Source organism: Schistocerca nitens, chromosome 3 (genome assembly GCF_023898315.1).
Source record: "Schistocerca nitens isolate TAMUIC-IGC-003100 chromosome 3, iqSchNite1.1, whole genome shotgun sequence".
Taxonomy (NCBI): Eukaryota; Metazoa; Arthropoda; class Insecta; order Orthoptera; family Acrididae; genus Schistocerca; species Schistocerca nitens.
This window is the reverse complement of record NC_064616.1, coordinates 39,177,776-39,203,549: the sequence shown is the minus strand read 5'-3', so window position 1 is coordinate 39,203,549 and position 25,774 is coordinate 39,177,776. Positions and strand designations below refer to the sequence as shown.

The window sequence follows — 25,774 nt, the reverse complement described above, 5'->3', positions numbered from 1 at the left end:
AATGCCTAAAAACTCCAGCATAATGAAATAAGAAATCCTTGAGAATGAGAGTAACATGTTAAAACTGGGCAAACAATAATGTATGATAAAATGGTACTGAATAAAGGTGGATAGCTGACTCCCACATTTTTTTACTCACAGTTTACTAGCTTCTGATGCCAACAGTGCAGCTACTGAATTAGCTGCAGACTCAAAACGTTTTTTTTTTTTTTTTTTTTTTTTTTTTACAACATATGACAAAAAGTATTGCACAGCTTGAGAGAGAATTACACTGCTGTCAACACTAAATCTTTCATAGACTAGGATCAAAGATATGACATTCAGGATCAAGATCTCTTATGTATCGAAAGAAAATGTAAATGTTGGGTTATAAATTACCGATGATGATTGATAACTGTACTTCATCAACTCAAATTAACAATAGCTCATTTTTATCACTAACTGCATAAAAGTGTAAGAGTAATTAAAGTCACTCTACAGAATTAATCAATGGCAAACAACAGAACAATAAGTTACGAGAGGAATTATTGATGACAGACAACACAGAATCATTCCAAATTAAAAAACTATAGTTAAGTACTCTGCTCTAATGATGTGTAAAAATAGGAATACTCATTAAAAAAACATAACTTTATGTCATACACACACATAGTAAAATTAATCTTGATTATTTCATATTTCAAAAAGAATAAAAACTCATACTACAATAATGGATAAATAAATTATGCAATTACAACAATATGTTATACATTTTCTGCAATAATAAATATTAATTGGAAGTGAAGTAGAACAACAGAGATCATTGCTAACACTCTTTGCTATAATTATTGCCGAGCAGCACTTGAAGTGAACAAAATCATATTAGTCGTGAGTGCTTCAGGTAGTATATAAGTAGACTGTATACAAACTTGTATTGAGCAACTGTCTGGACGAGGAGCATTCTCTGATTGCGTAGCAAAGCAACTACACGGGGAATATCCAGCTCCTAGAATTAAATAACATGCCTCAATAATGTTTTGAAGTGGTGAAAAACAAATATTTATATAAAAATAACAATGACCAAAATGAGGTTATTATTATTTCACAAATGTTGTGCTTGATATGTATATAAATTCTTAAAATTCATACAGTAGCATATTAAAAATACATATAAACATAAGATTTGTATTGGAGATAAAGAAGGATGGGAAGTTAGCTCTCTGGGTATTAAAAAGCGATGCATATAGACCTACAGTTCTGTGGGCATATCTTTCATCGTTCAGGTCAGAAGAGAGCTATGATAAACACCCTAATACACAGAGCCAGAGGTGTTTCAGAAGATAAGAACTACTTTGGCTCTGAGATTAATCATCTGACAACTGCGTTCAGGAAGAATGGTTATTTGGTCTGCCACACAAGGTCATAATGTTGAGGAAACTGTGATATAACGCCACTCAAGGAACGCAGGAGGACCAAGACATAGTGCAGTTTCCATTCTGTGATGCAACTATGACCAATATACACTCCTGGAAATGGAAAAAAGAACACATTGACACCGGTGTGTCAGACCCACCATACTTGCTCCGGACACTGCGAGAGGGCTGCACAAGTAATGATCACACGCACGGCACAGTGGACACACCAGGAACCGCGGTGTTGGCCGTCGAATGGCACTAGCTGCGCAGCATGTGTGCACCGCCGCCGTCAGTGTCAGCCAGTTTGCCGTGGCATACGGAGCTCCATCGCAGTCTTTAACACTGGTAGCATGCCGCGACAGCGTGGACGTGAACCGTATGTGCAGTTGACGGACTTTGAGCGAGGGCGTATAGTGGGCATGCGGGAGGCCGGGTGGACGTACCGCCGAATTGCTCAACACGTGGGGCGTGAGGTCTCCACAGTACATCGATGTTGTCGCCAGTTGTCGGCGGAAGGTGCACGTGCCCGTCGACCTGGGACCGGACCGCAGCGACGCACGGATGCACGCCAAGACCGTAGGATCCTACGCAGTGCCGTAGGGGACCGCGCCGCCACTTCCCAGCAAATTAGGGACACTGTTGCTCCTGGGGTATCGGCGAGGACCATTCGCAACCGTCTCCATGAAGCTGGGCTACGGTCCCGCACACCGTTAGGCCGTCTTCCGCTCACGCCCCAACATCGTGCAGCCCGCCTCCAGTGGTGTCGCGACAGGCGTGAATGGAGGGACGAATGGAGACGTGTCGTCTTCAGCGATGAGAGTCGCTTCTGCCTTGGTGCCAATGATGGTCGTATGCGTGTTTGGCGCCGTGCAGGTGAGCGCCACAATCAGGACTGCATACGACCGAGGCACACAGGGCCAACACCCGGCATCATGGTGTGGGGAGCGATCTCCTACACTGGCCGTACACCACTGGTGATCGTCGAGGGGACAATGAATAGTGCACGGTACATCCAAACCGTCATCGAACCCATCGTTCTACCATTCCTAGACGGGCAAGGGAACTTGCTGTTCCAACAGGACAATGCACGTCCGCATGTATCCCGTGCCACCCAACGTGCTCTAGAAGGTGTAAGTCAACTACTCTGGCCAGCAAGATCTCCGGATCTGTCCCCCATTGAGCATGTTAGGGACTGGATGAAGCGTCGTCTCACGCGGTCTGCACGTCCAGCACGAACGCTGGTCCAACTGAGGCGCCAGGTGGAAACGGCATGGCAAGCCGTTCCACAGGACTACATCCAGCATCTCTACGATTGTCTCCATGGGAGAATAGCAGCCTGCATTGCTGCGAAAGGTGGATATACACTGTACTAGTGCCGACATTGTGCATGCTCTGTTGCCTGTGTCTATGTGCCTGTGGTTCTATCAGTGTGATCATGTGATGTATCTGACCCCAGGAATGTGTCAGTAAAGTTTCCCCTTCCTGGGACAATGAATTCACAGTGTTCTTATTTCAATTTCCAGGAGTGTATATATATGGTTCTAAAGAAGTAAGAAATGCAACTGGTCTTCTGGACAACGAACAAAATTAAATAAATGTTGTGACCTGTTAAAGATAATTTTGGTGTGAAAATATCCAGAATTTATAAATTTCCTTGTGAGTGTGGCAGCAGGTACATGGGGCAGTCAATACAAACTGCTGCTGATCACTGTTGAACATCACTGTCAACTGAAGTACAGGAATTTTGAGAAATCAGCAGTGCCTGAGCACAATCTAATAAATAATCACACAAGATTATATTTAAAGATAATACGATTCTGACTCATGCTTCTGACTACTGGGATTCTGTGACTAGAGAGCAATCAAAATTAGACTATGTGATAGCAGCTTAAAATGATACACATGCTATGCACTTAGGAATGCACGGAAGTGTGCATTTGACAAAAAAGAGTACAGAGGAAGAATTAGCACAGAGTATCATATGATATGAGTGGTGGCACTGCAAGCAATACTGGACAGTGAGTGCAACATAATCTATGGATGCAGAGGTTGCCATCTCTACATGTGCCAGCAATGTATGTCATCATCTAGCCAACCAGATGCTAACCTTTTGTATAAAAGTGGGAGCCTCATCAGTTTCATGAAAGTCAGACTTGGCCACTAATGAAGCCGATAGAGGCAGTCACTGGAAGCTGACTTCAATGTGGCAAGTTCACCAAGAACTTTTTATCTAAGGGCTCTTTGCCATATGAATATACAGGGTGAGTCACCTAACGTTACCACTGGATATATTTCGTAAACCACATCAAATACTGACGAACCGATTCCACAGACTGAACGTGAGGAGAGGGGCTAGTGTAATTGTTTAATACAAACCATACAAAAATGCACGGAAGTATGTTTTTTAACACAAACCTACGTTTTTTAAAATGGAACTACGTTAGTTTTGTTAGCACATCTGAACATATAAACAAATACGTAATCAGTGCCATTTGTTGCATTGTAAAATGTTAATTACATCCGGAGATATTGTAACCTAAAGTTGACGCTTGAAACCTCCGACGTTCAGTTGTGTGTTGTAACAAACACGGGCCACGGTCGGCGAGCAGCATCTGCAGGAACATGTTTATGATGATGACCGTGTTTACGAGTGTGGCTGTAGTGCACTGTTGTGGTTTGGTCTAGCTGTCACAGTGTCCGCATGTAGCGCTTGCTGCTACTGTTATTCTGCATTTGTCTCCGCACGCAGACCAACTGTAGTACACCGTTTTACCAGACGTCTGTGATAGTGTAGTGTTGCAGGAACTGTGACCACGGTGCATTCGACCTCTGAAAAGGCGGAGATGATACTCATCTATGGCGAGTGTCGACGAAATGCAGATGAAGCCTGCAGGGTGTATGCAGAACGGTACCCGGACAGAGAGCATCCAACGTGCTGCACATTGCAAAACATCTACCGCCAACTGTATGCAACAGGTATGGTCGTAGCACGCAAACGGGTCCGTAACAGGCCCATCACAGGAGAAGCGGGTGCAGTTGGTGTGTTAGCTGCTGTTGCCATGAACCCACACATGAGTACACGGGACATTGCGAGAGCCGGTGGACTGAGTCAAAGTAGTGTCATGCGCATACTGCATCGTCACCGCTTTCACCCGTTTCATGTGTCGCTACATCAGCAATTACATGGTGATGGCTTTAATCATCGAGTGCAATTCTGTCAATGGGCATTAACACAGAATGCGTTGCAGTTCTACCTGTTTACCAATGAAGCGGGTTTCACAAACCACGGGGCAGTGAATCTACGGAACATGCATTACTGGTCCGTGGACAATCCTCGCTGGCTCAGACAGGTAGAGCGACAGCGACCGTGGACTGTAAATGTAAGGTGTGGAATCACTGGCGACCACCTCATTGGTCCTCACTTCATTGTAGGGGCCCAAACAGCTGCAACATACATCGCGTTTCTACAGAATGATCTGCCAACGTTGCTCGAAAATGTCCCATTGGAAACGCGTCGACGTATGCGGTATCAGCATGATGGTGCACCTGCACATTCCGCAATTAACACTAGGCTGGCCCTTGACAGGATGTTCGACGGGCGTTTCATAGGACGTGGAGGACGCATAAATTGGCCAGCCCATTCTCCTCTGGACTTCTTTCTGTGGGGTACGTTAAAGGAGAATGTGTACCGTGATGTGCCTACAACCCCAGAGGATATGAAACAACGTATTGTGACAGCCTGCGGCGACATTACACCAGATGTACTGCGGCGTGTACGACATTCATTATGCCAGAGATTGCAATTGTGTGCAGCAAATGATGGCCACCACATTGAACATCTATTGGCCTGACATGTTGGGACACACACTATTCCACTCCGTAATTGAAAACGGAAACCACATGTGTACGTGTACCTCACCCCTCATGGTAATGCACATGTACGTCAGTGAAAAAGACCAATAAAAAGGTGTTAGCATGTGGACGTAATGTGCTGTTCCAGTCTCTTCTGTACCTAAGGTCCATCACCGTTCCCTTTGGATCCCTACGTAATTCGGTGCTCTCCGATACACACGATCGAACAGTGGAGGAGTGGTACTCAAGCGTCAACTTTAGGTTACAATACCTCCGGATGTAATTAACATTTTACAATGCAACAAACAGCACTGATTACGTATTTGTGTATATGTTCAGATGTGCTAACAAAACTAACGTGGTTCCATTTAAAAAAACGTAGGTTTGTGTTAAAAAACATACTTCCGTGCATTTTTGTATGGTTTGTATTAAACAATTACACTAGCCCCTCTCCTCACGTTCGGTCTGTGGAATCGGTTCATCAGTATTTGATGTGGTTTACGAAATATATCCAGCGGTAATGTTAGGTGACTCACCCTGTATAAGCAGATAATATTAATGGCACTGCTTAGTGAACTGCACATAAATAGCTGCTTTTCTCTGATAATGTACTCATTGACTTATTTCACCTTCAACATTTTCCTTCATGGTATAAGATATGGAATAAGCATTAAATGAATTAACAAATTACTTCTGTTCTGATACTACACTGCTGGCCACCGTAAATGCAACACCAAGAAAGACAAGAGGTACCACAACAAAATTTATTTTGTAGATAACATGTTGACCAAGTATCAGATGATTACGTTTACAGACGTCTGTGACATGTGGTTCCTGCCAGAATCAGTAGCCAGAGTAGCCGCCATTGTTGGAGATCACCGCTGCCACACGTCTCAGCATTGAGTCAAAGAGACGTTGGATGTGTTCCTGGGGTACAGCAGCCCAAGCAGCTTCCACATGTTGCCAAAGATCATTTGGTGTGGCAGCTGGGGATGTAATCTGGGTCACTCGTTGAGCAACCATGGACCACATGTTTTCTATCGGCGAAAGATCCAGAGAGCGAGCCGGCCAGGGAAGCAATTCAATCTGGTTATTGACGAAGAACCTTTGGACAATGCGTGCCACATGTGGTCGCGCATTATCCTGTTGAAATATGGCTGTGGCCGAGCCCTGAAGGTAAGGAAGGACAACTGGCTCCAGCACCTCGGATATGTAGCGCCGGCTATTTAAAGTACCGGCAATGCGTACTAGAGGCGTGCGAGAGTAATATCCAATACCGCCCCATACCATAATACCCGGTGCAAGACCAGTGTGGTGCATAATGCAGCCGTCCAGCATCCTATCTCCACGGTGTCTCCACACTCGAATCCGACCATCGTGGTGCTGCAGACAGAAGCGTGCCTCATCAGTAAAGACAACGTCATTCCATTCTGCCATCCACATCCGTCTGTCATCACACCATTGGCGACGGAGACGTCTGTGGTTCTGCGTCAATGGTAGATGAAGCAATGGACGTCTTGCAGACAGACCACTCTGCTGTAAACGGCGTCGAATGGTACGCGCAGACACTGGATGATGCGTTACAGACGCAATGTGCTGTCCTATGGTTCGGGATGTCACTGAGCGATCCGTCACTGCCATGCGCACAATTTGCCTATCAGCACGTGCAGTGGTGCACCGAGGTGAATGCGATCGACCACGTCGGTCCGTCGTACCCTCCTGCATCCAACGGTCACATATCCGCATTACAGTTGTTTGGTTTCGTCCAACACGACTAGCGATTTCTCTGTATGATAATCCACAATCTCGGTAAGCCACTATCCTTCCTCTGTCGAACTCGGATACTTGATCAAAAGATGTTCGCTGTTGTCTACGAGGCATAACTGATCATCTTGTGAAAGAACCACAAGGTAAACACACGTGCAGAACGTACACTCGTCGAAATCGCCAAGCTATGCGTCTGCGCTGAAATTCTAATCAGTTGCATATCTCACCGCTGCAAACTCATGGTGTAAATTTCACTTGATTCGGATGTTTCCTTCAGGGTGTTGCATTTACGGTGGCCAGTAGTGTATGTTCTTGTAAAGCTATTTCTTAATTTTCAGTTGCAACTCGTGTTTCTGATTTTGTTATGTCAGTTCCCAGTCCTGAGCATCTGGATGAAGGGTGTGGAACCCAAAAAAAAAAAAAAACATAAACTATATTTTTGTTGCAAGACTTCTGTGGTACATTTTGCACCCTCCGTAGTACAATATTATGCTTTGAAAAACCACCAGAGTAGTCATCTCCACTTGTATTATCTGCACAGGCAGTTTAACACACACACACACACACACACACACACACACACAATATTTACAATTATGCTGTTGCATGCTTTAAGTAGTCATAAAAGCAACCTTTTATAGTAAACAGAACTGAAGCAGTATGGCCTAGAGGGGTAGTTTCAACAGTCTAACTGTACAGATACTGTTCCTTAAGGCACATTGCAACTAAGCCTTCATGAAGTTTGACATTGTGTTTAAGTAAAACTGTTTGGTGTGGCTGTGAAGAATGGCTGTAAAATGTTATGTCATGTTTGTGTTGCTGTTGGTGATGGGAAGGAATAGTCAAGGCAAAATTCAGCCGATACCTTACTGCTCTCAAACGGCACCCAAGGGACCAAGCCCAAAACCCTCTCTAATGAGTAGATCACAGTCAACAACATCACAGGTTTTCATTTATTGTGGCACTATCATGAGATTTGCTGAGTATGCTAGGGCACTGAAAAACAGTCTGGTAATCAGGAATAGAATGCCACCATGTCTCTACTCTTTATAGGCCAAAATTCTTGCAATAACAAAGATTTGAACTAGTTAGCTTTGTGTCTAAAACATCAACATGCACTAATGATCTCATCTGTGGATGATGATGCACTCTTTTGGTCACAATAATAAAAGAAAATCTTTCATTCTATCAGATTTTATTACCTATACTCCTCTTCTTTCAACTTTCCTGATTCTCCAGTTAATTTCTGATCTTCTTAGAGTTAGTTTCCATAACAGTGGATGTAGTAGGTATCCATACATATTATAACAGTAGATGTATGTATGTATGTATGTATGTTCCACATCTACTCCTTAACCACTGAAGCAGTTTCAACCACACACAGTGCACATAATACTTACAAGGGGAGGCCACAACGTTTGGAATGCAGATTTACTGTAAACTTCGTACACTCGTAGTACTCCATGAGGACAACAAAATGTGTAAGCAGTAGTGCATACTTCTCAAGCATCATTGAGAAAATCGCAAGATAATTTCGGTTGTCAAATATATACCTGTGAGTGGCTGTTTTTAGCAAGAAGAGGCGGCAGCCGAGTGGTTAGCGTTCAAGCCCCATAATCGCAGGATCAAGTCCCATTCATCAGTTTTCTTTTAATTTTCAACACAGTCATTTTCTTTACTATTTATATTACAATTGATATAATGGGAAAAATACATAATTGGATGAACTTTTATTAAATTTACAATGTTATTTGGCAGTCTACAAATTTTTATTATCACAAATAATATAATATTCATAACTATCGACTAGTAAACGACCAAACGCATAAAGTGATACTGAAAATGTATGCTTGTCCGTGTCTTCAAAATTGTTTGTATTTAATCGAAAGAGAACGAGAAATTGCTTCTCGTGAAGATGCTACTAAAATACATTTGATACTGCATGACCAATTATCAGCACCGATATTTAAGGAAATACTGCATTATGCATGGTTTGCTTCCAAATTATCGGCTGAAAGAGAGGTTTTTGAAAATGTTAACGAGATTTGTCTTTCCACGGAAAACCCCAAAAGTTCTTGCGTATGCGGAAACATAGCATTTATTCAATGCAGCTGGCACTGTTTAACTTTACGTTTTCCACGTTTTTACGAAAAATACCATCCTGCAACTTGTACTCTTAATGTCGAAAGCGACGATTACTTGTACATCTTTCGAAAGCCGCCTGTGCCGGTCAAAACTTGGAGGTAACAAGTCGTTTCGGGCTCCTTCCGGGTATAAGGGATTTCTCAAATCATGGACAAGCATACATTTTCAGTATCACTTTATGCATTTGGTCGTTTACTAGTTGGTAGTTATGAATATTACATTATTTGTGATAATAAAAATTTGTAGACTGCCAAATAACATTGTAAATTTAATAAAAGTTCATCCAATTACACGTATTTTTCCTATTATATCAATTGTAATATAAATAGTAAAGAAAATGGCTGTGTTGAAGGGGGGGGGCGGGCAAGGGGGGAGGGAAAAAGAAAAGAAAAGAAAAGAAAAGGAAAGAAACCTGACATACGGGACTCGATCCAGCGATCCAGTGATTACGGGGCTTGAACACTAACCACTCAGCTGCCACCGCTTCATGGTAAAAATGGCCACGCACAGGTATATATTTAACAACCGAAATTATCTTGTGATTTTCTCAATAATGCTTGAGCAGTATGCACTACTGCTTACACATTTTGTTGTCTTCACGGAGTACTATGAGTGTACGAAGTTTGCAGTAAATTTGCATTCCAAATGTCGTGGCCTCCTCTTGTTAGTGTCTGGAAAGCATCACTGTGGAGTTGACAAGCGACTACCTCTCAAAGGGATGGGGAGGGGGTGAAAAAGGAGCGTAGCTCATGACGCGCAAATAGCCAAACTATATTCATCCAGTGTTTGAGAATGAGAGTACTTAGTGACTTGCAACAAACTTTACACGAAATTTCAAACCTTTACATGACTTTTTCTCAATCACCCCCTCTATAAAATGATGAAAGGAAAAAACATTTATCGCTTACTACATTACTGTTGCTTCTGCAGGAAAACTGCTGTATCAGGCAGACCTTTTAACTTGTTACTTCTTTACTAATAATTTTATTTGCAACACATCTTGCAGACAGTATTCACATATACCACTGAAAGTCCCTGCAAAAATATACCACACTATGACACACAGGTCAGGAGGTATGATGCCATAAACATTGAGATGCATGAAAAACTGCCTCATCATGTATGAGATTTTTAATTTATTACTTCTTTCCTAATAACTATATTCGCAACACATTTTGCAAACAGTGTCCACATATGTTACTGCACATACCTGCAAAATTATATCTCTGTACAGCATATCAGGAGATATGACATCATAAACATCACGCTGCGTGCAAATGAAACTGCAGGGTGAAATTCGCTGTAGATACAGGTGTACAAATACATAAGAAATACGTTAAATATATGTGAAATGGGCACATGTGGGCGGAGCTATGGTTAAAAACTCCTTCTAAAGCCCTGGATCAATTTCAACCAAAACTGGAAAGAAATACCATGGGGGTAATAATGAGCAACCTCCTATTGAGGGGGAGAGGGGGATGACATGGTGAGAAAAATGGAGGAGGAACAGATAGCCTGACAAATAAGGGGACACAGGAGCTGAATACAAATATGAGGGAGGAGAAGATGGACAGAGAGAGCAGGAAGGAGGAGATGGATAAAGATAGGAAGAAGGAGACAGATACAGATGTGATGAAGGAGGAGATTGACAAAGAGAAGGGGAGGAGGAAATGAACAGAGAAATGAAAGAGAAGATCAACACAGAGAGGGGAGGGCGAAATGAATAGAGGAAGGGAAGAGGAGATGAACAGAAAAAGGAAGGGAGAGGAGAGGAGAGGAGAGGAGAGGAGAGGAGAGGAGAGGAGAGGAGATTGGCAGAGAAGGGAAGTGAAGGAGACGGACATGGAAAGAGAATGAGGAGATGGACTGATAAAGGGGAGGAGGAGATGGACAGAGAGAGGGGGGAGGAGGAGATGGACAGAGAGAGGGGGAAGGAAGTGATGGACTAATAGAATCGGAAGAATACATACCCAGGCAACACCGGGTACTCAGCTAGTTTAGATTAAAATAACTTTATCTAAGAAACTAACTCAACTATAATTACAGCTCCCTGTGTTTCCTACATACAGGAAGCACAAAAATGTAGTGAAGTCTGCTATAAGTTGTGCTTGGCATTTTTATATAAACCACCAAACAGTTGCTATAAAAACTTTATTTTGCTGCAACTTATTTTGACTATTTCATTATCATCCAGCAGTTCCCTGTGTGAGATGATCATGAAATACTCAAAACTAGTTGCAGCAAGATTGAGTTTTTAAAGGAGTTTTTTAGTTTTACATACGTAAATATCATAAATTAAAGTTATTTTTCCATTTTACTTGAACGACAGAAGACAAAGGTATCAGTTCCATGTCCTGACATAACAATATGCACTCATATGTTGAAGCTCTTGGACGTGGTGTACCACAATGTCCTATTTAGGGCCCCCTGTTACTTATGACATGCACAAACGATCATTCACTTGCTGTTTCATAAGATACAACTTTTGCTCTTTTTGCAGATGATACAAGTATAGGAATAAAAAGTACTATGACTATTACCCTTACTGAAATGGCATCTAATGAAATATTTAAAAAAATCAACAGATGGTGCAAGGCAGATGGATTATCTCTGAATTTTGAAAAGAATCAATACATAAAGTTCAATAATCTCCACAAGCTACACAAACAGTTACTCACACAATGAAACACAAGAAGTAGAAAATGTTAAATTTCTGGAACTACAGATAGATCACAATTTTAATTGGAAAACTCAAAAGCCTGAACTTGATGAAGCACCTCTGTTCAACTATCTTCGCAATACACGTGATTACAGCTACGACTGATTCAAAAATGAAGAGACTAGTTTATTCAATATATTTTTGTTTGCTAATGATTTGCAGAATCATTTGATGGGGAAACTCAACTTACAAGTAGAGGTCTGCATGGATGCAGATATCTGCGGTAATACATTGCAAATAAAAGACTAAGCTGGTGCAGATATCATCAGGTGTACTAGCAGATTTCTGCAATAACAATTACTTTGTGGTTAAAATGGTTAAAGGGTAGTGTCAATATTACAATTTTCATCTATTTTTCATTATAAATGATCAATAATAATAATAATAATAATTGTTGTTTAAGTCATTAATATTACTTATTTGGTCCAGAATTACACTATGTTGACTTGAACATGCAGTGTTCTGGACACAGGAGATGCATTGCTGTCATCTGCAAGGGTTAAAGATGGTGACATGGTGATATTCCTAGTTTTCTGCACAGTCACATGTACATTCTACTTTGTCATACCAGCAGCTGCATTATGTCTGAGTCATTCTTGTTTCATTTACATCAACAGAGGCCACTTATGTAACTGCTGAAAGTTACCACAGAGAGACATGAAGACTTTTCTGTCTGAGAAGACATCTTGGTCAAAGGACATACAAGAAGTTGGAATGTCTTACTCAGGGCACTCAAGTTTGTGAAATTGGACCAACTTTGCACATTTTTCAACTTAATTTTGAAGGAGTACACTCACTCAGTAAAATGTGAATATCTTTCTAGGCTCTATGAAATGCACAAAACAGATGAAGAACAGTTACGGAGCTGAGAGAGAATACCAGACTTTAATGTAATAGCTGTTAACTACCATCCAAAGTTTGGTTTTGCAACATGTCATGCATTGTATAACAACTTGCCAACCACTGTCGGTAAACTCTGAAAATGAGTTTCACTGCTACATAGACAATTGAAAATTTGACCTTAGTCATGTGTACAAACCCCCAGACACTAACTAACCTAATCCTTCTCTACACCTCAGCAACATCCAACTTTATTTCTTGGTGACTTCAACAGCCATTATCATATCTGGAGTTACAACACGAATGACACCGAAACTTCCTGGCAGATCAAAACTGTGTGCTGGATTGAGACCTGAACTCAGTCAGGTTCAAGTCTCGGTCCGGCATGAAGTTTCTGTCTGCACAGAAGTTTCATATCAGCACACACTCCACTGCAGAGTGAAAAATTCATTCTGGAAACACCTCGCAGGGCCTCCACAATATCCTTTCTTCCAGAAGTGCTAGTACTGCAAGTTTCACAGGAGAACTTCTGTGAAGTTTAGAACGTAGGATATGAGGTACTGGCTGAGTAAAGCTGTGAGGATGGGTCATGAGTCATGCTTAGGTAGGTCAGTTGGTAGAGCACTTGCCCACGAAAAGCAAAGTTTCCGAGTTCGAGTCTTGATCCAGTACACAGTTTTCACCTGCCAGGAAGTTTCATATTAGCAAACACTCCACTGCAGAGTGAAAAATTCATTCAAGGATGACATTAATGGTGAAGCACTTCACTGGATGGAAACAGAAAATCTGAAATTACTTTATGATGCTAAAGACCTGTCTACTTTCCATTCAGTTCACTGGTCTGGAGAATACCGATATTCAGTGCTCAATGATATCCCCCATAGCCAACACAGACCTATTATCTTAGAGGTGGGGATGTCTACATATGTTGTATGATCATTTCCTAAACGCCAACTTGACTGAGTTTGCAAAGCAAACAGAATCCAATACAGTACATCCCTGGTTGGAGTCAATACAGTACATCCCCAGTTGGAATGCAGAAAGTGAGAAATTACAAAGAGAATATGAGAGACATATGACATGGAACAGTGGAATCCTCAGACTATACCCACTCTCATGAGACAGCCTGGTCTATCACTAGGAAGCTAGATTCATCAAATCCTGCAACTGAAAGTTAAAAAACCGCCATCAGTTTGAGTGACTTTGTTAAAAACCACATCCTTACAGAACAAGCAGGATTCAGACCATGGAGAAGTTGTAATGACCAGGTGTTCTCTCTCACTAGTTATATTGATAATGAGTATGAGAAGAGATCAGTAAATGCGGGTATCATTTTGGATCTATCAGCAGCTTATTATACTGTTTGGCAAGAAGGACTTATTTTAAAATTGAGTATTATCCCATATCATAAGCTTGCAGCTTACATGTCACCTAAGCAACAGACTGCAAATTACAAACCAGAAGTCAGATTCAAAGGTGAAGTCTTGACATACTGCAGTATACCAAAATACTACCTACGAACAACACAGGGTACTACTGTCAAGAGCTTTCAATCCGCTTCCCTCAAATTTGGTTTCCTAAGTCAAAATGAGAAATAACAGTCTTAAGAAAAAACTTGCTGGTATCTCACGGGGACCTAATGCTCATGTTTTAAGATCCATAGCCTTAGCCCTAACATACTCTGTTGCTGAATACTGCTCTTTGACTTGGTTCAATAGTGCTGACAATCAAGCAATGCAAATAATTATAGATGTATTCAGAGCAAACACACTCTAGCTTCCTGCTCTCAGCAGTATCCCACCTCCAGCTCTAAGAAGATCAGAAGCTCTGCTGCAGGTCTTGAACCATATTCAGAAGAAACTCAGCTGCTACCCATTCACTGAGATATGTCACAAATGGAACATCAGTGCTTGTGTCCGAAAAAAAACTGTCATGGCACACAGCAACCATCCTCATAGGATCCTCTTTCAGGGACAACCATTAATGGGAAATTCAGTGGCGGCAGCCATAAGTAGTCAACAAACATCTAGTTAAGAAACCTTCCATGCAGATACAAGAGTTTGATCTCACCAGATAGCAATAGACGATCACAGATCTGATTTGAACCAGACAAGGCAGATGTAGTTATTTACTGTACAAATGGGGATAGGCTGGTTCTGAAAACTGACTTGTGGTGCCTGCTTACAGTCCACCCATCATATTGTTGCTGACCGTCCTCTTCGTGCGTACAAAGGAACAATAATGGACATCAACCACGTGTGGGATGTGGGTGATTGAATGGATGAGGGAACTAGATCTGGAGATGTAAGATTGTATGAACGTGTGATTACGTACATTTGTAAACAAATGTTATTTATATGGACTTATTTTCATCATATGATAAATAAATAAAATGTAAATTCGATAAATAAACTACATGACTAACATTCAACAGTATAAAAGATATGATAACAACATCTAACATGAATTCATTTGACTTAGTAATGTTGAAAAAATTTCTGCAAAAATTTCAAAACAACCAATTCAGTAATTGTGACACAAAATTGCAACTTAGGGAATGTACCAACAATATGATAGACTATGTTGCATTAAAATGTGGTCATGATCACATCCCCAGTCGGCGGAATGTACATTATGATGCCAGACTTCAGCAGACAAAAATCCAGGCCAGGGGAAATCCTACTGTCAGTGCTCCCAGATACCTAATGGTTTAAAGGGCTTCCCAATATTTTAAACCCACGGATGTGAATAAAGACTGGCAGATTCATATAAGGGACTGGAAGATGTGGCTTGGACAGCATTTTTCTTAACGAAATAAATCTCGGGTGAACAGCCTGGTGTGAGTGTGCAAAGGACACAATATTTCAGCAACTGACCTTGTTGCCATCATCAGGTGTGCTGATGTGCTGCCAAGGGACGGCAGGAATGAGGTATATATTAGATTCCCCCTCCCCCTCCCTTGGGCGCTCCCTCGGCCGTCCGTGCCCAGGGAGGATTGCCGGCGGCGTTTCGGAGGTTCCTCCCCCTGCCCTCGAAGTCAGGACATTCTGGGATATTTCTATCTTCTCCTTAACCTGGGTAATGGCTGGTTCCCCAGCTTGGTTAAGTGAATAGCCGCTGTCATGATTCAGTTCAGGTTTTCTTACTCTGATCTCTATAGCTTCTTTGATGATACAGTCCCAATATTTGGAAGTCTGTGTTAGGACCTTGATCTTGTCATAATCCATGCCTTGAAGATCTGACTGGCAATGCTCGGCAATTGAAGACTTATTAGGCTGTTGCAATCTCATGTGCCGCTGGTGTTCATGGCATCAGTCTTCAATGGTGCGAATTGTCTGACCTATTTATTCCTTACCACATTGGCATAGTATTTTGTAAACCCCTGATTTATTTAAACCAAGGTCGTCCTTAACACTGCCAAGAAGTGTTCTGGTTTTAGTTGGAGGGCAGAAGACAGTTTTTACTTGATATTTGCGTAAAATGTGTCTAACTTTTCCTGATAAGGCCCCACAAAACGGAATGAATGCCATGACTGTGTTTTCCTCAGGTTCTTCATTAGTTTCCGCCGGTTGTGTTGTGAGTGTCGGACGTAGAGCAGCCCAGATTTGCCTTCCCTTATAACCGTTCGTCAGAAACACGGACTTCAGATGGACCAATTCTTGTTGAAGACAGTCCTTGTCAGAGAGGGCGTGAGCTCTGTGTACAAGAGTTTTTAGCACGCCGTTCTTCTGAGCAGGGTGGTGGCAGCTATCCGCGTGTAGGTATAAGTTGGTGTGAGTTGTCCTGCTACACATGCTGTGCCCCAACCTGCCATCATCTCGTCTTTTGACAAGAACGTCCAAGAAGGGCAGCATCTCATCCGATTCTACCTCCATGGTGAACTTGATATTCTTGTGTCTTGAGTTGAGATGTGTGAGAAATTCCATCAGCTTGTCAATTCCATGTGGCCAAATAACAAACATGTCGTCCACGTATCTAAAGAAACAGGTAGGTTTTAGTTGTGCTGACTCAAAGGCTTATTCCTCAAAATGTTCCATGTACATGTTAGGGATGACGGGAGAGAGAGGACTGCCCATAGCAATGCCTTTGATCTGCTCATAGTAGTCGCTGTCAAATATAAAATATGTTGACATTAGAACACGTCTGAATAGATCGGTGGTTCCCCAGTCGATGAGTTCCAGAGATTCAGGTAATGGAACCCTAGTAAACAGGGAAACCACATCAAAGCTCATAAGTATGTCAGATTCCTTAACAGTGAGGTGGTTGATGCATTCCATGAAATCCAAAGAGTTACAATATGGTGTGGGCATGTCCCCATGTGAGGGCTGAGCAGCTCCTTGAGGTACTTCACGAGAGGATACGTTAGGGCACCAATATTGCTGGCAATAGGACGTAACGGGACGTATTCCTTGAGGACTTTCGGTAAGCTGTACAGCCTTGGAGGAACAGGGACACTGGGTTGTAACTTCTTTGTGACCTCTTCAGGGAAGCCAGAATCTTTGAGAAGCACCTAAGTTTTCCTTTCAACCCTCTTGATAGGATTGGTGTCAGTCTTGTGGTATGCGGTGTCATCTAGCAGGTCCCGCATCTTCATGGTATAATCCTGGTGGGACAAGATTACCATAGTGTTACCCTTGTCTGCCGGTAAGACCACTATGTCTGGACCTTCTCTTAGCTTCTGGATGGCCACCCTCTCTTTTGTGAAAATATTCAGTTTCACAGGTCTAGTTCTAGTTATGGCCCTGCAGGTTTCGCAACATACCTCTTCCTCTGCTTCAGGCAGGAGTCGAGCCGCTGTCTGTTCAACTGCACTAATGTCAGCGATGGGTGCACCTTTACGTGTCGGAGTGAAGTTCAATCCTTTCTTGAGAACTGAGATCGCGTCATTATCCAGTACTATGTTTTTGAGCTTGATAATGATCTTCCCCCTATCTTCAGAGGGCCATTTCTCAGATATATGTTCGAACTTGGATGTCTGTCGTTGGGTGGACTTCTTTTGGGCACAGTCCACTGTGGCCCATATGACACCACCAACCCAATCCCAGCTGCAGGAATTGAAGCAGTTGGTGAGATGTAGATGTAGCTGGAGGAGTTCTTTATTGGTGGTGTGCAGACACCACCGAGTGTGGGGAACTCTCTCTCGTACCAGAGCTAGGCTGGCAATTTTCTTGATTTTTCAGGTAGCTGCTGAGTTGATGTGGTGCTTTACCTTAGCAAAATTCGGTACCGCACGTTCTTCTCGGCACCTCATAAGGAAAGCAAATGAGCTCAGTAGCTGACTTATTCACTGACGCAGCTTCTCAACTCTTTTTCATATTGCGCTGCATCTCCTTCCCATAATGGTATGTGATGTGATTCTTCAATTTCTCCAAGCGTATTTGGATGAACAGCCTGGTGTGAGCGTACAAAGGACACAATATTTCGCCAATCGACCTTGTTGCCATCATCAGGTGTGCTGATGTACTACCAAGGGACGGCAGGCGTGAGGTATATATCAGATTCCCCCTCCTCCCCCTCCCTCGGGCGCTCCCTCCACTGTCTGTGCTGCAGGTGCTCTCTCAGCCATACCCGCCAGGATTTGACGCCTGGCTTGTGGCCCCGCGTCTGGATGTTCCCTCATAGGTCCACGCCCAGGGAGGTTTGCTGGCGGCGTTTCAGAGGTTCCTCCCCCTGCCCTCGAAGTCAGGACATTCTGGGATATTTCTATCTTCTCCTTAATCTGGGTAATGGTTGGTTCCCCAGCTTGGTTAAGGGAATAGCCGCTGTCATGATTCAGTTCAGGTTTTCTTACTCTGATCTCTATAGCTCCTTTGATGATACAGTCTCAATATTTCGAAGTCTGTGTTAGGACCTTGATCTTGTCATAATCCATGCCATGAAGTTCTGACAGGCAATGGTCGGCAATTGCAGACTTATTAGGCTGTATTTTTCTTGGTTGTGGTGACCTCTACTTATAGGAACAGCAGTTTCAGAATAGATAATCATGTAATAGGAATTATATCTTATGTTGGTTCCAGAACATACTGCAGACGCCTCCTACAAAACTTTGTGCTTCGACAAATACTTCACATTCAGAAAATTGTGAAAAACATGGATGCAAGACTAGGACCTTTACAAAGGCTTCAAGTGGTTGACATTAGTAAAGAAAGGAGTCACATACAGCAATACACATATTCAACAACCTGCCAGAGCACATTAAATGTCATATGGTGGAGTTTGAGACTGACTTAAAGAACTTCGTGTTGGGCTAATTCTATTCTATTAAAGAGTGTCTTCACAGGAGCTCTAAATTTAATTTTTTAGATTATTTTATTAGCACTGGAGTACAATAGTCTTTTCACTATATTGCATTAAGTTACAATAAAACGCACATATCTGATTTCTTTCCACATCACAGAAACCACCCCATATGGTATTCATGGTATATGACTAATGTACTGTATTTACTTAACTACATTTCTTATTGTAATATGTTACTTAAAATAACAAATTACGGTGTTGTATCGACTTAAAATAATTTTACCATTATTTGATCTAGAAAATTTTAATAACTGACATCATTTCATTCTATCTGTTTCTATATTCACATTTCATCCTTTTCTCAAGACAGTTAACAGTAACACCAACCAGCAAGAGTTATTTACCTGACTATGATCGAGTGTATATAGAAGTAAGTCACTCAGAATCATTATTCCAGTTCGACCAACACCCGCTGTGCAATGTACAAGTACGGGAGGGTTGCAGTTATGACCAGCAGGAATTTCACTCACGGTGTGTTGTCGCACAGATGACACTTCCTCCAGGAACCCTAATTAACAACAATAACATATGCATCACACAATTTAAGTGATATGAAAGAGATTTCAGAATAAAGCGAACATTCGAAAATAGAACACGTCAATGAAACATTTATAAAAGAGAAAAAAACTTTGTAAATTATGACATTTGCAAACTAATGTGGCATAAGAACGATACGTAAAACATATGAATTGTTTTTCACAAAGGGTGAATTTTTAATAACTCTGTAAGCTTAATCTGTATAATCCATATTGCATTTTGGGATGGTATGAATATTTATATCAAATACACAATGTTTTAAAAATACAGAGAACATGCGGAGATGGCTAGTGCAGAAGCAAAAACTTGCAGATATATTTTTGCATGTACGCAACAGGTTCTCATTTTGTGATTTCATGTTAACACCAACAATAAGAGTTAGGAGATGCAGCAGTAACTTAGTCCTGATGAGGGTGATGAAAGAAATTGGTGTTGGCCATTTGAGGGAACTACGTCAGTGTTCAGTTGCAGTAATGGGGGAAAACTTTGGAAAATGTAAATAACAAAGGTTACATTACCTTTTGTTCTTACTTATAATGAAATGGGTACCATCACAAAATGCAGGAGACTCAATACGGATATAGTTATGATGCATTTTCAGTGCATCTACACTTTTGACTGTGTCATACCAATGAATGGCAATCTGTAACTAAGTAAGTTCAAATTCTGCCACTATTTACGGACTAGCAAATACTCAGCATGTGTTGCGAAGACACTCACAGAAAGAAAGTATTTGTGTTTAAACTGTCTCTACTGGAGTGCTTTTGGATACATAATTGTTGTTAATTTTGCACACATGAATAAATCAGAAGATTTTTGTATGTGTGAACAGGCCACATACATCTCTCCATGTGAGAAGCATGGATTTGACAAATTCAGTACACATACTTGTAGCAATTGTTCCTGTACTTTGTTGATGTCATTAAAAATGTGAGCTGCATCAGAAACTGCAGACATCTGAATTCAAACACCATATCTGTCACAATCATTGGGATGCATGGCAACTGTACATCTTCTTTAGAAATTTTCGACTTAAGCATCATTGTTTCACACTTTTAAAGAGAAGTATTTGCTGTCATCTTCAGTTGACCTTAAAAAAATCTGAGTGGGCATATGCACGAACATTTGTCATTGCATCTTGTGGGTATTCATGCGTGTGCTATGGACTCTCTGTAAATGTGGTCGGTAATACAGGAATTTTTCCCAATTCGTTGGGATTCACATTGCCATCACTAACGAACTGCATCACATAAATGAATATACTCTTCAGAATGGAACTTGGTTTGATTTTATCAAGCACACATATTGACAATGTATTGATGGAACCATTGTCAATGTTTCTAGTGCTTTCACAAATCATCAATCAATATGACAGTAATTCATGACAGTGACTTTCTGTTTTGTTTCCTCATGTTTTCATGGATTTCTCAATTTGTTGTTGAAATGAGATCCATCTTCTTTCTTGGGAAAAAAAAACAACAAAAAAGTCAGATGTTGCAATTGCTGAACTGATGAGTTTCAGAGAATCACTCAACATCACAATTTCTGTGATGAAGAATTATTTCACGAGTTAAATTCTTTGTCAGCTACAGCAATTGCCACTTCATTAATTGTTCATGCATTTGTCTTGGGTGACATGTGTTTGTCAAGCTCCGACTACAACTTTGTAGTCATCAGCTGGCGTCTGTTCAAGGTCACTTCTGATCAATTGATTAATTCGTTGTGCTGGTTGAATAAAGTTTGTAATACAGTGACAGTTTCTTGTTTTGTGATCATATTAAATCAACAATGTTGACTGATTTTTTCCATCAGTGTTCCCCAGGAAAGAAATTTGAAAAAATATTTGATATTTGCTAAGCAGCAGTAGTTGAGATCCTACATGATCATAAATTTGACCTTGCACTTAGAATGTTGTGTAATTCTTGTGCATGACTTTTGTTGAGCCGAACGATGGTATTTGGAAACATGAACTTGCCAAGAAAGTTCTTGACTGGCTTGTGTTACTTGATTCCAACACTGATAATAGTTCAAGTGGTGAATGTAATTCTGGCAATTTCTTTTTTCCACCTGTATCTACTTCTACATCTACATTTATACTCCGCAAGCCACCCAACGGTGTGTGGCGGAGGGCACTTTACGTGCCACTGTCATTACCTCCCTTTCCTGTTCCAGTCGCGTATGGTTCGCGGGAAGAACGACTGTCTGAAAGGCTCCGTGCGCGCTCTAATCTCTCTAATTTTACATTCGTGATCTCCTGGGGAGGTATAAGTAGGGGGAAGCAATATATTCGATACCTCATCCAGAAACGCACCCTCTCGAAACCTGGCGAGCAAGCTACACCGCGATGCAGAGCGCCTCTCTTGCAGAGTCTGCCACTTGAGTTTGCTAAACATCTCCGTAACGCTATCACGGTTACCAAATAACCCTGTGACGAAACGCGCCACTCTTCTTTGGATCTTCTCTATCTCCTCCGTCAACCCGATCTGGTACGGATCCCACACTGATGAGCAATGCTCAAGTATAGGTCGAACGAGTGTTTTGTAAGCCACCTCCTTTGTTGATGGACTACATTTTCTAAGCACTCTTCCAATGAATCTCAACCTGGTACCCGGCTTACCAACAATTAATTTTATATGATCATTCCACTTCAAATCATTCCGCACGCATACTCCCAGATATTTTACAGAAGTAACTGCTACCAGTGTTTGCTCCGCTATCATATAATCATACAATAAAGGATCCTTCTTTCTATGTATTCGCAATACATTACATTTGTCTATGTACAGTACATTCCTGGTGCTTCATTCTTAAATTTGAGGGCACTGCAGTACAAGGTTATTTTTTCCATTTTTCCAATAACCACACTTGGATGAAAACTGTAATAATAATCAGCACTGTAATGGAATGCACCAAGATGTGAGTGTTCACCTGGATTGGTCAGTGCATACTCGAATGGTATCCATACTTACTTCCTGTTCCTTGACTGTTTCAGACAAACTGGCTAGAGCATTGCATACTTGAGCAGTTTCTAGTCTTTCTTCCTGCTTCCCATGTGTTTCTGATGAATGAGCTTGAGCACTGCATAGTCAAACAGTTTCCAGTCTTGCTTCCCATGGCTCATCAGTTTCTGAATCTCATGATGCCTTTCTCTTATGTGCTTGAAGTGAAGACTGACCAATTGCTTGTCGTTTGGATGGCATTATTGATTTGACAATGAAAGTAATCTTTGTGAGGACTAGCACAAATTCACTTGGAAAACGAATAGAAAATGTGAGTTATAGCTACTATCTAATGTTGACCGGCAATTGGAATTTCACAATTAACACCATTTGTTATGTCAAGCATGAACTAAAATGTGCCATTTGCATTTGACTCAATTCAATTGGGTCTCTCTCTCTCTCTCTCTCTCTCTCTCTCTCTCTCTCTCACACACACACACACACACACACTGAAAGTCCACAAACTGCCACTAAACCATATGAAATAAAGAAATTTGTTGAAATGATACACATGCTAATGTACAATGGATTTTGTGTATGTGTGTATGGCAATGCCTCAGTGTTGTAGCAGCTCCACAAATGCCTATTGTCTCTGCCTGCAGATGTTAGCAATGAAGTTAAAGGCTGGCAACAGTGCCGCCAGCTGTCAGGATCTACTCTCACAGACTACTATAATTCAGAAATCTTCACAGGTGTGCACCTTAAAAAAATCTGAGTGGGCATATGCACGAACATTTGTCATTGCATCTTGTGGGTATTCATGCGTGTGCTATGGACTCTCTGTAAAAGACATGTGGTCCAGTCACAATTGCAGACAGTGCAGTGAGGCAAATTCGACATCCTCCAGTGGCGTGTGAAGTGCTGCTAGGTATTCTCTGTCTGCCACCTAGCAGCACTTCACACGCCACTGGAGGATGTCGAATTTGCCTCCGGCAACTGGATAGATGACCTACCTCCAGTTTTTTCACAGATGTTACCTGTGATTTGCAATGTGAATGTTGTGATGCGGGTTGGTTGGCACCATTTGCCATCATGCTACCTACAGCCAACTCCATCAGCAGTGCCACAGCACAGACCTCACTGACCTCGCCACCCCCTCTTCCCCATGCATGTGCACACAAACACGCACACGCACATACACGCTCTCTCTCTCTCTCTCTCTATCTGCGGCAATGATGTGTAATTTTGGGACGAAGGATTTAAATATCAACAGTGTCTGCATCAAGTGCACATGGCACATCATGCACTGCTCACATCTCTGCAGAGGAGAGAGTTAAACTGGCTACCATGGGCTGCTTCAATAGAGGACTTGCCATATGCCACCTAGCAGCACTTCACACGCCACTGGAGGATGTCGAATTTGCCTCACTGCACTGTCTGCAATTGTGACTGGACCACATGTCTTTTTAAAATTCTGCAATCATAGATCTGCCTCAGATTATCCTCAAACTACTCTTAGATCTTGCTCAGCTTATGGAAGACAGTGCAGTGAGATCTTACAAACACAGCACAGCACTACTGCTAATCCAACTGCTACTGAATATTGTAATTCACTACCAGTGGAACTGAGAGAGACTGTAGAGAGATTCAACTGGGAAATAAATTACCCATCAGTTTGCATACAGGGGCAAACTAGGTTTCACAATGAGCAAATTCAAAAACATTACATTCAAGACACAAATTTCCAAAAGCACAAATGACACAATTTTCCAAAAACACAAATGATATGCTGTCTCATGGTAGTAATCACCATTAGCTCCTGCCTTCAAGTTACCATATTAACAGGGTAATTCAACTGATCATTTTTCATTAAACTGGGACATTATAACTACTAGAGCCTGATTTTTGCTGGGTCTCTTTCAGTAACATGAAGGTTAATAATGGAGCATTGACACAAAGTAGGGCAAGCCATTAAATCTAAAGCAAAATTGCTTCAGACAGTACTGGCACCTTACAACAGTTTGGAGTCCTTGTTACCACTTATTCAGATTCCACCTATGCTCTAATTAGGCCTTAAGCTTTTTTCTTTCTGTTATGGAAAAGAAAGTTATAAATAATGATGTTGAAATTTCTAATTTTCATCGCAGTAGATCATTAGAAGCTTTTACACTTAGCCCAACCACTCTCTGCAGTAGAACGGTATTCCACAATATCTGACTTGGAATGGCTTGCTGCACTTTTTTCAAATTTGCTGAACAACCTGAAATGGAGTGGAGCCATGTTGAGAGAGAGAGAGAGAGAGAGAGAGAGAGACTGGGGCAGGGAAGGAGGAGGGAGGTTATATATATGTATTAATAATCATGAAGAATGGCACACTCTTCACCATGAGACCTGATTAAAACTGCATCACACCATTTCTATTTAGCCTTAGGAGCCGAAACATACCCAAAATGAGCAATGCACCTTTACATTTGGTATGTGGTGATACTGTGATGCACTGTCGCCATATATAATAATAAAGTAGCTCAGACTCAGTACTCACATTTCCTATTATCTAACACACAACTTTAAACTGAATTTACTGCTATTGTTGTTAGGTAATCACTTTCAACAGTAATTTATAAATGAAGAGATTATAATTTATCCTTTCCTGCAACCTTTGTAAACTGAGTTAAGAAACTTTGAAACTTTAACATCTTTCATACCGACAGGTTATTCCTGTCATTCCAACCAGTGCTATAGGACCTGAACCCACCACATGCATTGAGGGAAAAGCAAACAAACTAGCATCTATTACAAGTGTTTATGGTTTTAGTGTGTGAAAGTTGGCAAGTGAGACAACTGAGTACCATGTTTATTATCCATAGTAAGGAGGGGAGGAAAGAAGGAAGGAAAGAAGGAAGGAAGAAAGGTAAGAGGAAAGAAAGGAAGGAAGGAAGGAAGGTAGGTTGAGGGTGATTTAATGCCATACTGAGCTCACTACAGATAGATCATTACCTCACGTGGAACTGGATGGCATTGGAAGGCAGCCATAGTTACACTATACCATTTGCATCAAGTGACCATTGTAAATCACAGAACAACTATATCACAAAGGCTGGAGGAGAAATGAACCTGGACTTTCTGAAATAAGTGTCAAAAGGGATAGAAAGGTGTTAACAGGTATGTCACCTTGACTGGTCAAAGATGTAGGGTTCTACTTCTGGTTCTGATGCTTAATGTGTGTTTCCCCTCCCCTGTGTGAGAAAGGCCAAAGAACATCACTACGAACTGAATGATAT

The 25,774-nt window shown here is 41.5% G+C and overlaps 1 protein-coding gene across 1 annotated transcript in view; it reads right to left on the bottom strand.

The window, feature by feature from the left end:
* Positions 1–794: 794 nt before the first annotated feature.
* The window catches only part of LOC126249063 (tyrosine-protein phosphatase non-receptor type 14), a 188,182-nt gene continuing 163,202 nt past the window's right edge, over positions 795–25,774 (bottom strand). The window contains exons 21-23 of the mRNA XM_049950714.1: positions 19,362–19,525; positions 10,369–10,425; positions 795–985 (exon numbers count right to left, since the gene is read on the bottom strand). Coding sequence (XP_049806671.1) covers positions 857–985; positions 10,369–10,425; positions 19,362–19,525 — 350 coding nt within the window. The 3' untranslated portion in view covers positions 795–856. The remainder of the gene's footprint in view (positions 986–10,368; positions 10,426–19,361; positions 19,526–25,774) is intronic.